Source organism: Equus caballus, chromosome 3 (assembly GCF_041296265.1).
Source record: "Equus caballus isolate H_3958 breed thoroughbred chromosome 3, TB-T2T, whole genome shotgun sequence".
NCBI classification, from domain to species: Eukaryota; Metazoa; Chordata; class Mammalia; order Perissodactyla; family Equidae; genus Equus; species Equus caballus.
The window spans coordinates 53,262,685-53,277,060 of record NC_091686.1 but is presented as its reverse complement, the minus strand read 5'-3'; the positions used below and the strand labels follow the sequence as shown (position 1 = coordinate 53,277,060).

At 36.2% G+C, this 14,376-nt stretch overlaps 1 protein-coding gene and 1 long non-coding RNA gene across 8 annotated transcripts in view; one reads left to right on the top strand and one right to left on the bottom strand.

The window, feature by feature from the left end:
• CCSER1 (coiled-coil serine rich protein 1) overlaps positions 1-14,376 on the top strand; it is a 1,209,213-nt gene that overhangs the window by 566,375 nt on the left and 628,462 nt on the right. For 6 of the 7 annotated variants that reach the window (XM_023638679.2, XM_023638680.2, XM_070262255.1 and 3 more), the window contains one exon: positions 6,154-6,237. In XM_023638679.2, coding sequence (XP_023494447.2) covers positions 6,154-6,237 — 84 coding nt within the window. Of the gene's footprint in view, positions 1-6,153; positions 6,238-11,484; positions 11,639-14,376 lie in introns of those variants that run through there. The other variant, XM_023638682.2, reaches the window with a different exon arrangement.
• The window catches only part of LOC138923444 (uncharacterized), a 45,580-nt gene continuing 45,146 nt past the window's right edge, over positions 13,943-14,376 (bottom strand). The window contains exon 4 of the long non-coding RNA XR_011437047.1: positions 13,943-14,041. This is a non-coding gene — a long non-coding RNA (uncharacterized lncRNA). The remainder of the gene's footprint in view (positions 14,042-14,376) is intronic.

Genomic DNA, 14,376 nt, shown 5'->3' with positions numbered 1-14,376 from the left:
CTTTGCTGCTATTGTCTTCTCTGCTTCATTTTTCTGCCTAATGCCCTACTTTTCCTAGAAATGTACCGTTTTGTTCAATAACTGATCAGGAAAGATTCTGGTAGCAAAAAGAAATTCAGTACATAAAAGTATTGTATAAATAATAAAGCCCCTATGTATACAATAAGATAGTGTTTTCATTATCTTTTGAGTGATGGAGATCAGTAATAAATCTTAAGATTTCCTAAGAGTAACACTTGCAAATGAAAAGATTATGCTGATATCCAGTCTCTTCTTTAATTGCTTGAAAATCATAGCCAGTGTGTCACTGTGTCAAGGCATAATGCTGTTTCCTTATTTGATTTATATGCTAAAAAATACACATTTAAGATACTCACTTTGAACACCCTTTGAACACCTATCATGCCTTTTTTATTTTTATGAAAAAAAATGTTTAGAAAAAAGCACGCTGTTATTGTTTAAAGTCAATAGAATGTTAGTTCATCTCAAGGGAGTGTCTAAAGTCAAATCTAGGATCTTTTTTAATTGGATGTTTGTAAAAAGAAAATTAATTTTTATAGCGTCATGTAGCAATTATTGATACTGAAATAATTCATAATTTTTTCAAATAATTTTAAATAACAAGGAATTAGAGTAGTGCTTTTATTGACCTTTTTCTCGGTATTCGAAAAGCAGTTCCTCGTACGGCCCTGCTTCGATGAGTATGTGCCTGCACTGCTTTTTTTCACTAGATCCCCGGGTTTTGCAGACAGCTGCTACCTTAAAGCTAAGTTAATAGAAGAATTCTATGAGGGCAGTTCTTTAGGTAGAGCTGAAAACGACACTGTTACTTGTGATACATTTTTGTGTTTTCTAATCTCTGCCCTGCAGTCTTCTCCTCCGTATTCCTATTTCATTCTTCCCTTTCTTCACTTGTTCATAGCATTCTTTCTGTCCTTGTTTACTCTGATGGAGCTGTCTGCTTTCTTTATGTTTTAATCTTTTGACCTTTTCATTTACAAGAATGAGGAAACAGCTTGTAAGTCATAAAGAAAAGCCCTCCAGAGAGAAGACCAGAAGTCTATAAATAGAAAGAGAGTCATGATGACTTAATACCAATTTTGTAACCAGTAGCCAAGAATTATGTTCATAATTTTACCTGAGGAATTCTGTGGAGGTTTGTGAATTAGAAATTATTATTTGATTTTTTAATCTGCATTTCTATTTTCCACCTAAGATCATTTTCAAGGTGATTTACAGATTTTATTTGCCTTTAATTTTTTGGCACTTGATTTCTGTTTATACAACAGTCTTAGGCCATGAGGTGATTCTAATTCCAGGCAAAAATAAATTATAGAATATGTGGGTCTGGAGTCAGCTAACTGAATTTGGGACAAATTACCCAAATATCTGGGTGTCTGGCTCTAACTTTTCAAATTTATAAAATAAAAGAATTAAGATAATTTGTAAGGAATTTTTACATCTGTATTTCTGATTCTCTGGTAGGTTATATAATGAGAACATAAATATTCCTTTGATGCATGAAATGAGTTATTTGAAACTTACACTAAATATAATGTAACAAGTCACAGAAATCATAAATTAATTCACAAAATATTTTATTTAAAAAATTAGCTCTATAAACATTTTTGTACTATAGTGAGTCATAGTTTACACTAATTATAATTATAATAATTTAGAGTTTATCCATATATTCTGGTGATCTCTATAACAAATCACCCCAAAACTTAGTGGCTTAAAACTATACTTTTATTTTTGTTTACAATTTTGTAAGTCAGGGATTTGGAAATAATTCCACTCAGGCAGTTATGGTGAGATATTGGCTGGGACTTTGGTCACCTGAAGGCTCCACTGGGCTGGATGTGCAAGATGGCTCACTCTCAGGGCTGGCAGTTGATGCCCTTTCGAAGCTCATATGGGACTCTCAATGGAAGCTCAGTGTGGCTTGTACTTAGCCTGCCTGCTGGGTTCTTTCAGCAAGGACGTAACCTGAGGGGGCGCATTCTAAGAGACCAATCACTGAAGCTGAGAGGCCTTTACTGATCAAGCCCTGGAAGTCATGCAGAGTTACTACCATTGAATTCTGTTGGTCAAGCAAGTCTATAAGACCAGCTCAGATCCAAGGACAGGGCATTAGACTCCATCTTTCAATGGGAATAGTAGCAAAGGATTGTAACCATCTGTAATCTACCACACTACGAGTCCCATATTTATGAATAATTATTGAATTAGGAAATAATAGAATTGAATTTTAGTCCTAAAAATTAATTATACTTGAATGAGAAGCAGAGAATGTCATAATTATTAAATTATATATTTTCCTATCAATTAATAGTATGCATTTAAATAAGCATAAGTTTAAATTGGTTACATTAGCCTACACGCTAATGGAATAACCTTCTTTTTAAAACGAAGAAATAGGGCTGGCCCAGTGGTGTAGTGGTTGAGTTCACAAGCTCTGCTCTGGTGGCCCAGGGTTTGTGGATTCAGATCCCAGGTGTGGACCTACACACTGCTCATCAAGCCATGCTGTGGCAGCATCCCACATGCAAAATAGAGGAAGGTTGGCACAGAGGTTAGCTCAGGGACAATCTTCCTCACAAAAAAACAAAAACAAAAAAGAATATTTAAATCCAGTTAATTCTACACATCAATATGTTTTCTAACTCAATAGATTATTCTGCCAAATATGTCCTAGAATTTTGCAAATATAGTGAGAATATTGAGGGAATATTGCTATCAGCCTTCTTCTGAGAGTAAAAGTTGTTCAAGGGCTTTAATTTTGCACATTAGATACTTCGGTAAATGTTGCCACATGAACAAATAACAACAAAAAACAAACTGAGTAACTAAGATTCATTTGCAAAGTCATTCATAGACAAAGCTTTTATAAATTGGCTTCTGATGACATATGATAAGTATTTAATATGTGTTATTCCATAAGTAAATGCAAATGATTTATTACCACCTACCTGATTTAAAGCTTCAAGATTATAAACTTCTTGAAAAAGTTCCCCAGGAATAAAAGCAGAGAGTGTTGTAAAGTGAGCATATTTTTTTGGAAAACCAAGTTTCTTTACAATTCCTATTAGCCACAATATAGACAAGTCTTCATTTTAAACGAATCAACAAAATATTAATTAATTAACATACAAAAATATTGTTGATAATTAATGGAGAAAAAACAGTCGCAGTAGATTCAAGCTGAGCCTCAGACCCCCTTTCAGTAATGGACTCACTGCCCAGATGCAAATCCTGTGGTCAGCTGACTGCCTCCAGCTGTTAACGCCTTTAGGGCCTGCCCCAGTTTTCCAGCTGAAGTCAAGCTCATCTCTGTGCGGGCTTTCCGTTTACTGAATAAAGTAACAGCAGCTGAGATCCAGTTTTTCTTGAGGCAGCTCCCAACCACTGATTGAACAGGGAGTGGTATAAGAGCCTACCCCCTTCCTGTCAACAAGGGATCCCTATAACAGGAGATCTTGGCTCTGAAGCTCCTCATTTAGCTGGCAGAGGATTTGTTGGGTATGACTCTTGGTCCAACTGTCCCCTTGCCCTGCTAGAATTCTTCCCCTTTTCTTTCTTTCTTTCTTTTTTTTTTTTTTTTGAGGAAGATTAGCCCTAAGCTAACATCTGCTGCCAATCTTCTTCTTTTTGCTGAGGAAGACTGGCCCTGAGCTAACATCTGTGCCCATCTTCCTCTACTTTATATGTGGAATGCCTGCCACAGCATGGCTTGACAAGCAGTACGTAGGTCTGCACCTGGGATGCAAACTGGCAAACACCAGGCTGCTGAAGCAGAACCGGCAAACTTAACTGCTGCGCCACTGGGCTGGCCGCCACCCTTTACTTTTCACATGGATTTATTCTCCAATAAACCTGTAGCACCCTTAACTCCACCTCAGTATTTGTTTCCTGGAAACTCCAACCTGTGACAGCATTTTTTTTTATGAAGGGATTTAAATTTTTAAATGAGATATTATACAAGACTTCAGGAATATAAGTACTAGTACAATAGAGTTTTTGTTATAGGTAATTTATGGTCTGGTGTTATCATGGGGCTCAAAGAAGTAACTAGCACAGAACCACAGGGCTAGTTCATTGAAGCACCGAGGACGTGATCCTAGATCTCTCTGATTCTGGGAAACATCATTACTCTCTTATCTACCTTTGAAGTCTGCCAATTTTTCCTCTGCATTGATATTAAAAATGATGAGTATGAACTCTATCCATGCAAACCCATGATTTAGGAAAGATTGGACTACTATAAAAGAGAAGGAATAGACAGAGATAATTATCTCCCAATCAAGCTGGTGGCCAGCAAATGAAAAGAGATATTCGTAAATTAAAATATCTGTTCTTTATTGCTTAGTATAGAGGAAGCAGAAATTACTAACACCATGAGAACCAGAATATACAAGTATTCTGTTTTCTGTAATCCATTAGCTGTTTTCTTCTTTGTCAGCTCAGATAAGGGTAACATAAGCAGAAAAAGTGGGAATTCTCCTAAGATTTATGCTGTTTATTTGGTCATTTTATGGGAAGGAGACATGGATTTGAGCATTTTGTGTGTGTCAAGTACAGTGTTTGGTGCTGATGATATGCTAATGAAATAGTCTGTCCACTCAAGGATGGAGGGCTCTAGTCCACTGAGGCTGGGGAATGAGCAAATGACACATGAAGTATTAGGACTATATGAAACGATGTGTGGTTTAGACACCATGGAGCATGCCCTCACCCTCAAGGGGTACATCATCACTCAGCCAACAAGGGGAAGCTCCCTGGTGGAATGAGTAATGCTTGAAATGCATCTTAGAGCACGAGAAATTGTAGGGATAGCGGGATGCAGTGGGTAGAAGGCAATGTTATCCGGAGATGTGCATGTGTAAAGCAAGGAGATGTGAAACAACATTTTGCATTTCAGTTCTGTAGGAGTGAGCAAATGTTGTAATAAAGTTGGAAATGAAAAACTTTGAAACTCTGGAAATAAGCAAGTAGCAGAAAATAAAAGGCACTATACACTATGCTAAAGAGTTTTTACCCTTCCCCCTTTTTTTCATGAAAGAAGGGGTGATTAGGTGTTAAATTAAAAAGTGATGCAATTAATTCCCATTTAGGAAAATATCTCTGGCAGATGGGGAAAGTGATAGAGGAAAGCACTTTAGAGGCTGTTGCAGTAAAGTCAGGTAAGAAGCAGGAAGCACCTAGACTAAGTCACTGAGGGACAGAGTCCAGGAAATGGAGGTTCAAGAATTTGGTACCAGATTTGGTTCAAAGTAAGAGTTGAGAGTATAGGACGGCTTTCTGCTTATGCTTTTAGGAAATAGGAAGATAATGGGAGAAAGAAGTAGAAGTGAAGTTTGGCAGTAGGGGTAAAGGATGTTGAAATGAAGCTTGCCTTGGAATGTCTATGGAACAAAGCTGAGTATATATTCAGTAAGTACTTTCATTTATGGGTTGACGTTTGGAAGATAAATAGGTCTTGATTAAGTAGTTGTATCTGAGAGTTACTGTCAGAGAGTTATAAAGAGCATAGATGTGGATGTTTTTGTACATAAAGGCTATGGTTGAGTATACGTGCAGAGTGAGAAGATTACATACCCAAAGATAGAACTTTAGTGAAAGGGACAAATGTTATAGGAACGCCATTAAAGATAAAGACTGTACCACAGCCGTTGGTTTGGGAATTAATATTTAATTATAGTAGGGGAACAAATGGTAGGTAAAGTATCTCTTTTAGAGTACAGTTGTTTTTATTCCACTGATTATGTGTGCATAGGAATGGATGGTAAGAATTTAGGGTGACTCCCTGGTTTCTGTTTTAGGCAGCAAAATGAGCAAATGCATACCAAAAGGAAAAAAAAAAAAAAGACTTATATAAGAAAAAAACCTGTGTGTATATCTATCTCTATATATCTCATCATTTATAGCATGATAACATCTTTGGATACATTAGCTGGTTTATTTTGCAACTTAGAATATATTATGAAAAATATCACACTAAAGGGAATTTATTTTATTTAAAAATATCACACACTAGAGGAACTTGGTTTCATTAGTCAGATGCAATTATCTCCCACTGTGTAAAGCTGACTTTCCTTATCAAGAGCAAAGTGAAAGGGCTAAGCCTATTCCGTCTCTTTGATGTTTTTATAGGATATAATGAAAGATGAATGCTCAATGCTGAAGCTGCAGCTGAAAGAGAGGGATGAACTCATTTCACAACTTCAGGAAGAGTTGGTAAGTGATAACAATATTTGGCCCACAAGTGTACTTTCCTTGCAAGGTTATTTGCTATAAACCCTACAATAACTTATTTATTGATGCTAAGTTTTTTAATTATTTATAAACCGTTGGTGATTCAATCTGATTAATTATCAATTTTATAATCCTACAGTAATGAACTGTAGATCTTTGACAAGCTGAAGAACAGAGGATGTTTTATGATGTATATTGAACTTTCTGTAATTCCAGAAACAGATCACTGGACCAGGGTTAGACATTTCAGCTGTATTTATCAAAAATCGTGAAGGCTAAGGTCACATTTTATTTTGTAAATTGCATGATTTAACTCCATACTGCTACAGAGATACAATCATGTAATATTAAGCAAAGTACTCAATAATCTTGCAAACAAAAACGTGTTTTACTTTGTATTTTCATAAAGTTACCGAAAATGTGTTAACTTAATGAGACTTTGTTAATATAGATATATTATATAAATCCCAAATATGTAAAAAATACGCAAAAATATGAAATGTGTGTAATTCATATTTCTAGGGTGTTTTTTAATATGACATTAAAAATGTTATATACTTGGGGCCGGTCCGGTGGCACAGCGGTTAAGTTTGTACATTCCGCTTCTTGGCGGCCCGGGTTTGCCATTTCGGATCCTGGGTGTGGACATGGCACCACTTGGCAAAAGCCATGCTGTGGTAGGCGTCCCATGTATAAAGTAGAGGAAGATAGGCACAGATGTTAGCTCAGGGCCAGTCTTCCTCAGCAAAAAGAGGAGGATTGGCAGCAGTTACCTCAGGGCTAATATTCCTCAAAACAAACAAACAAAATGTTATATACTTTCATAACATGAAGACACATTTGGTATTTAACAGGAATAGCAGTGGGCACTACTTTTTCTAAGTATGTGTTTTCAATTTATATATGTATATGAACAGTATTTCACAATAAGACATGTTTACTCTGGATATAAATTAAAAAATGATAGTTCTCTATAACAAGGATGAAAAAGAAAAGAATGAAAAAGGAGTTTTAATTCAGCAAGCACTCTTAACAATACCAGTAAAATGAAGAAATACTATACAAGAGACCCTGACTCATTATCAAGGTAAAAAACAAATCCTACACCAATGAATGATGTATTATGTAATTATTAAATATAATTAAATGATAAAACAGATTTTATAGACCATCAAGCTTCTGAGAACTCTTAACATGTTAGTGAGACAGCAGACAAATTTGGAGCATATTTTGATTCTTGACAGCTGACAACGTTTTTACTGAAACTTGACCTCTATTTACACTATGTTATATGATTGCATTGATGATGATTATGGGTCCCAGAAGCATATTATTGTGGCTTTGGAAAACCAATAAGATGGATGGCAATTAGACTTTGGGTGGTGAACATGAAGTAGTCTACAAAAAAGAAGAAAACCCATAAACCAGTACTTAGTATAGTAATTGTATTAACAGACAAAAAGAACATGTCATATATAACTGGGAGTCAACTTTTATAAATATGTTAGTGATTTATAATATAAATTTTACATATTATATAAGGAAAACATTTGGATATTTAATGTAACCATATATATGTTATGTAATCAAGATTTCTTTATATAGCATACAAAAATGTCTTTGAGTTCAATACAAATCCTATGTAGATATTTATTATCTACATGTATGGCTGCCTAATGGCTACATAATGGCTGCATAGATTCATCAGTTTTAACAGCAGAGAATCTATCATTCATTTTGTCAGAGAATGCTTATTTTGGATACGTAACTCAGAAAGAAGCATTCATTTCTTCCCATCAACAATGATTGTGATCATATTTAAAACATAGCATATACAAGAAATCAGACCGTCATTTGTTGAATGAAATGAGAAAAAAATGATTACTTTCAGAGCCAATATTGCAAAGCTATGATTAAAGTAATTTAGTACACCTCCCTCTAAAAAAAAGTCTTCCTTTGGCTGATTCAGTAAAGTGAAGCACTAGTTGTTTTTTTCTCCTTTAAACTTGAATTACCCAAATTGACTACTTAACCTCTAAAATTTCCCAGGTAACAATCAAGGTACTGTTTTAATTTTTGTGCTATGTAGTTTGTGTAATCATCTTGAATATTTCAACAAAGGAAAATGTTAGCTTTTGAAAATATAGTTTGTTTTATTAAAGAGGACTGTAGTTGAAGAGGAAAGTGTATAAGCGATGATTTAAGAATTTAAGGAGGAAGAAACATCACAAAAAGAAAAAGGTGTCATTAAAACTGGATTTGGAGCACAAAGGAGGGATGGCAATCACATAAAAGCAATACAAACCACTTGACTCCATTGAAAATTAGGTCCTAGTACTTCTGATCCTGATAATAACTATTGACATTTTGACAAGGTGGCGGTTAAACTTTACCTTCATACTTTACCTGCCTAAATTTGAAAATTTCATAACATTTTAAAAATCAGTTTACGTGAACCCTATTATAATACAGATTTATAATCTGTAATTTAGAACTAGTTTAGTTCTTATTGTTTATCATGGTCTCTCATTTCTTGACAACTGCTATTATCATAAGCAATTTTATCTACACATATATAGCATAAAACAAATTTAGATGTAATTATACCAAGAAAAGATTTATACTCAACTTAATATTAAGAAAGCTTTATTTTTTTTTATAATTCTTTGTTTACTTATTTAGCCTTATTTTGATAGTTTCAGGAGTTTTAAAAAAATCAAGGGCAGTGTGGGTTTGGGGCAAAAGAGATTTTTTTAAATTTTTTTTGGTGAGGAAGATTTTCCCTGAGCTAACATCTCCTGACAATCTTCCTCTCTTTTGCTTTTTTTTTTAGTTGAGGAAGATTAGCCCTTAGCTAACATCTGTGCCAATCTTTTTCTAGTTTGTATGTGGGATGCCTCCACAGCATGGCTGATGAGTGGATTAGGTCCACACCTGGGATCTGAACCCATGAACGTGGGCTGCCAAGGCAGAAGGTGGAACTTTAACCACTCGGCCATGGGGTCAGACCCAAAAGAAATGTTTTTAGATGTGAATTTTCAGTTATTTCTTTATCTTTAGATCAGTGTTTCTCAACAACAGCGCTGTTGACATTTTGGGCCAGATTATTCTTTGTTGTAAGTGGCTGTTCTGTGTGTTGTAGGATGTTTAGCAGCATCCCTGGCCTCTCCCTTCTAGATGCCAGTAGTACCCTCCAGGCTTTGTCAAATGTCCGTAGAGGCAAAATTGCCCCCAATTGAGAAGCATTACTTTAGGGTTTTAGATTAAATTATAGTCCCCAATGAAATTGTGTAAGATAGACATTTACTTGTTGATACCCAGTAAAACAGAAATTCTGCAGAAGGGATGGACCTCTCTTTTAACTATTTACATAAATAGCCATTTTCATGCTGCTTTGGGCTGCTAGGGCTGCCATAACAAAATGCTATAGACTGGGTGGCTTACACAACAGAAATTTATATTTTTGAAGTCCTGAAGGCTGGAAGTCTAATGTCAGGGTACCAGCATGGTTGGGTTCTGGTGAGAGCTCTCTTCCTTGCTTGCAGATGGCTGCTTCTAGCTAGGTGCGCACATGGCCTTTGCCCAGTGCATGTGCATGGAAAGAGGGAGGGGGAGAAAATGGGTGTGAATTCTCTGATGTCCCTTCTTATAAGGGTGCTAATCCATCAGGAGTACCCCTCCCTCCTGACCTCATCATCTCCCAAAGACCCCGTCTCCAAATACCATCACACTGGGGTTTAGGGCTTCAACATAGGAATTTGGGAGGGTCACAATTTAGTCCATAGCACATACTGTTTAACTTATGAAACTTAGTATTAGCGAGTAAAATTGCAGACAAAGAGTTCTATTGTATTTCTTTTCAAGCGCTAAATGCACTTTTCAAACATTATCATTCTTTCTCTAGTCTATGATTTCAGAATTATTACCTTGGTTCAACTTTTCTTTCTTGCTAGGTTGGTAGATTTTACAAAGCATAAATATACTAAGAAACAAAGTAATTTTGATTTGGGATTATATATTAATGTTGTTTGGGCAAATTGTCCACATTATTAACTGCATTTATAATATGTGTGTGTTCTGTAGTCAACTTTCAATTTGTCCCTTCCCGTTGTCTTTAAAAAGAAGAAAACGAGGGATTTGTACTCTTGGGAGCAATTTCAAGACGTCTGAAATTATTATCCCTGTAATTTGTATGCATCACTTACATTGGTGAGATTGATTTTTTGAACAGATAAAAATAATCATTTGCACATATTTTATGATGTCCAAGGAGATATTAAGTATTACAATATCAGAGTGTCCTGGGATTGTACATGTGGTGGGGCAACTAATTGGAGAAAACAAGAAATAGACCCTTCAGATAAGAGTTTTGGGTATGGTAAACAGGAAGGAACTGGTCCCGACATGGGATATCTGCTCCCAGCAGCTTTATGACAGAATAAGTCTCCTCTGCACTGCTGTGAGGTAATGTGAAGGGCTCTGAATCTGTGCGACATGGGCTATGGAAACAATATTTTTAATGTTGACAATAAATTATAGCTTGTATTGGTTTTATAAAGTGTGTTCACAAAATATTGGAATAAGCCAAACAACATTTGAAATCATCTTCTCAAGTTTAAGACTACTCTCCCATCAAATGAGATCATTTAAAATGTTTTTCCTTTCCTCTCTCTCCCCTCCCCTAGAAACATATGACTTTTGCTGAGCTTGTTGAGGACTTTTAGTGATTTCAGTTCTTTTAGTTGCTTTTCCTTTGAAACATATTTCTTCTCTTTCAAAAATACTTATTTGTGACTTATATTTGAAAATCACTAGTCACAGTATTATTATCTATTTAGATTTGAACTGAGTAGTATAGGATTTATTACACATCACTGTTTCTCCTCCTCCTCATCTTTCTTCATTTCATGTTCTATGTTCTCTTCTGATTCACTTAGTTTTGGTTAGAATCCTTTCCTGTGTTTCCTTCAGATGGGACATTGATGGTATAGTCTCTAAATCTTTGAATATCTCTTTACCTTGAAAGATGAAGGATACTGCTATGGGTTGAATTGTGTCCCCCTAAAATTCATATGTTGAACTCTTAAACCCCCGTGTGACTCTATTTGGAGACAGGGCTTTTAGGAGGTAATTAGGGTTAAATGAAGTCATAAGGGTAGAGTTTTAATTTGATAGGATTCGTGCCTTGTAAGAAGAGAAAAAGAGACATCTCTCTCTCTCCATGCACAGGCACCAAAGAAAGGCCATGTGAACGCACAACAAGACAGCAGCTTTCTGCAAGCCAGGAAGAGAGCCCTCACTGGAACCCAGCGATGCTGGCACCCTGGTCTTGGACTTCCAGCCTTCAGAACTGTGAAAACATTAAATTCTGCTTTTTAAGCCACTCAGTCTATGGGATTTTGTGATGGCAGCCTGAGCTGAGACAGATGCCATGTGTAAGCCTAGTATTTTCAGGTCTTGGACCTTCTTTCTTAGTAGATGATACTCCATAGTTTTTTAGATTCAGAGGCTGCACATGACACTTTTTCATTGTTTATGTATGTGTGTAACATTATTTTTCTTCCTTAATTCTACTGGTATTCAGTAATCCTATTCAATCGATTCAAGTCTTCCTTCAAATTAGAGAATTATTTTCCTCCTGAAACCTGTATTTCCATATTTGGTCTCATAGATCAATCCTTCAAGTCCTTTATATTTTTCTCTTCGTATTGAACTGTTTTGTCTTGAACTAAAATTTCTTCCACTAATATTCTAAGCCACCAATTTGATTCTCAACAATAACTATACTTTTATAGTCTAGTAAATATTCAAATTCAAAAATTATTTTTTTTTTTTGAGGATGATTAGACCTGAGATAACTGCTGCCAATCCTCCTCTTTGTTTTTGCTGAGGAAGACTGGCCCTGAGCTAAGATCCATGCCCATCTTCCTGTACTTTATATATGGGACGCCTACCACACCATGGCTTTTTGCCAAGCGGTGACTTGTCCGCATCCGGGATCTGAACCTGCTAACCCTGGGCCATCAAGAAGCAGAATGTGCAAACCTAACTGCTGCGCCACCAGGCCGGCCCCTAGAAAATAATTTTGATGCTTTAATTATATACTGTTAAATATTCTTAGTATTTTTTTTTTGTTAATTTGTCGTTTGTGCCCTGTAGGATTTCTCTTGCACTTGAAGTGGCCTGTCCTTGATGTTTCACTTGTCCTTTCTTCCTAGGGTCTTTGGTTCTCTTAAGACACACTATTACTTTCTTTTGCTTGTTCATTTCTCTACTTATCCTCAGTACTCAGGTAAAAAACTTGGAAAATTCAACCCACAAATGATCAAAGGCCCAATAAAATCTGCTTTTGTTGGCTGATGACAACAAACAAACTTAAAGATTATTAGTCTTCAGTTTTCTTTTGTGACACCCTGAAATCTTCTCAGTTACACGTCGTAGAACACTGCTGACCCGTCTGGGTGGCTGCACTGCAGTTTACCCGGCCAGAAATACTCTGCAGATCCTTCTGGGATAATAAATCAGGAAAGTATTACCCTCCCTGCAAGGCCGCCTATATTCCATCAGCAATGCTCTCTCTAGAAGCTTTGATTTTTCATCCTTAATCCAGACGTATTGGCTGCTAGTCTACTAGCACTAGTTAAGCCCAGAGGAGAACAAAGTCTTGAGCCTCCTCCCTTCTCCCAACTCCCATCAGAACCTGAACTTTCCCATGCACGCCTTTGAGCCTTGCCTTCCTGCCACAGCCTCTGCTTCAGCTTAGAAGTTAGTGTTGCTTGAGAGAAGATGGTGTCAGGGTTTTGTATTCAGGATATTATCTATCTTCTTTTGAAACTCTTTCTTCATGTTCCCTCTGTTGAGCAAACCCAAAATTAATTGCATTGTGCAGTCTCCTCCGCCACAGTCTACCTCTCAGCAAGAATTCACTGTCAACCACATTACGTGAAATCCAAAGCATGCCCCAGGTTTGGTCAACTTTACATTGGGTTAGAATAGTAAATGAGAAATAGAACAAAGGAGGCATTTCTTGCCTTCATCTTCCTGTGGACTTACCTTTTTTTGTTTGAAGAGGAGAGTGAATCAATATAGTGATATGAAAAATCAAAATATGAGTGTCTAGCCTCGTTGCCTATGTAACTAGACTTCGGTATTTGGGCCTCAGTTTCTTCGATTTTCAAATAAAATTACCATAACACTAGAAATATAGAAGAATATTAAATATTCATCAATAGTGAATTTGATAAACAAATTACAATATATTTATATAGGTATAGCATATATTATATTACACAATATATGTTTACATAGCTGTATATTTATAAAATTATTAAGTGGAGAGAAGTAGATTTTAGAACTGCATATAATAACATGATATAAACAATATATGTACATAGAAAATCTAGTATAATTAACGATACTTATTGTTAGGTAACATGAGAATGTTTAATTTCTGTTTTATATAATTTGCTAGTGTTTCACTTTTAGTAACAAGTATATATTTCTCTTACAATCAGAAAAAAATCAACCATCTCTTTGGAAAATAAATGACTTTAGATGCATTTGGTGGTTTTCATCCTGTGATCTGTGTGTGTTGGGGGAATCGTAGTCTGCTTGGGCTGCTATAACAAAATACCATAAACTGGGTGGCTTAAACAACAGACATTTATTACGTATCTGGATGCCAGAAGTCCAAGATCGAGGTGGCGGCAGATTCCATGTCTGGTGAGAGCCTTCTTCCCGGCTGGTAGATGGCTGTTATCTCCTTCTGTCTTCACCCGGCCTTTCTCTGGTGCATGTAGCCAGGGAGGGAGAGAGACACTCTCTTATAAAGTCACTGATTTCAATATGAAGGCCCTACCTTCATGACCTAATCTAACCCCAATTAACCCCCAAAGGCCCTGCCTCCAAATACAGTCACATTGGGGGAGAAGACTTCAACATGTGAAGTTTGTGAGACGTAAATATTTAGTTCACAGTGGGGAAATAAGAGTATTGGCGAGGTCTTGTGGAATTCCACCCCCTCACCACAACCCCTTAACAACAGCAGTTATGATTGTACTGTTTTTGCATATCATAATTCTCTGTAAGATTCTAGTTGACAAAAAGTCACATCTGAGAATA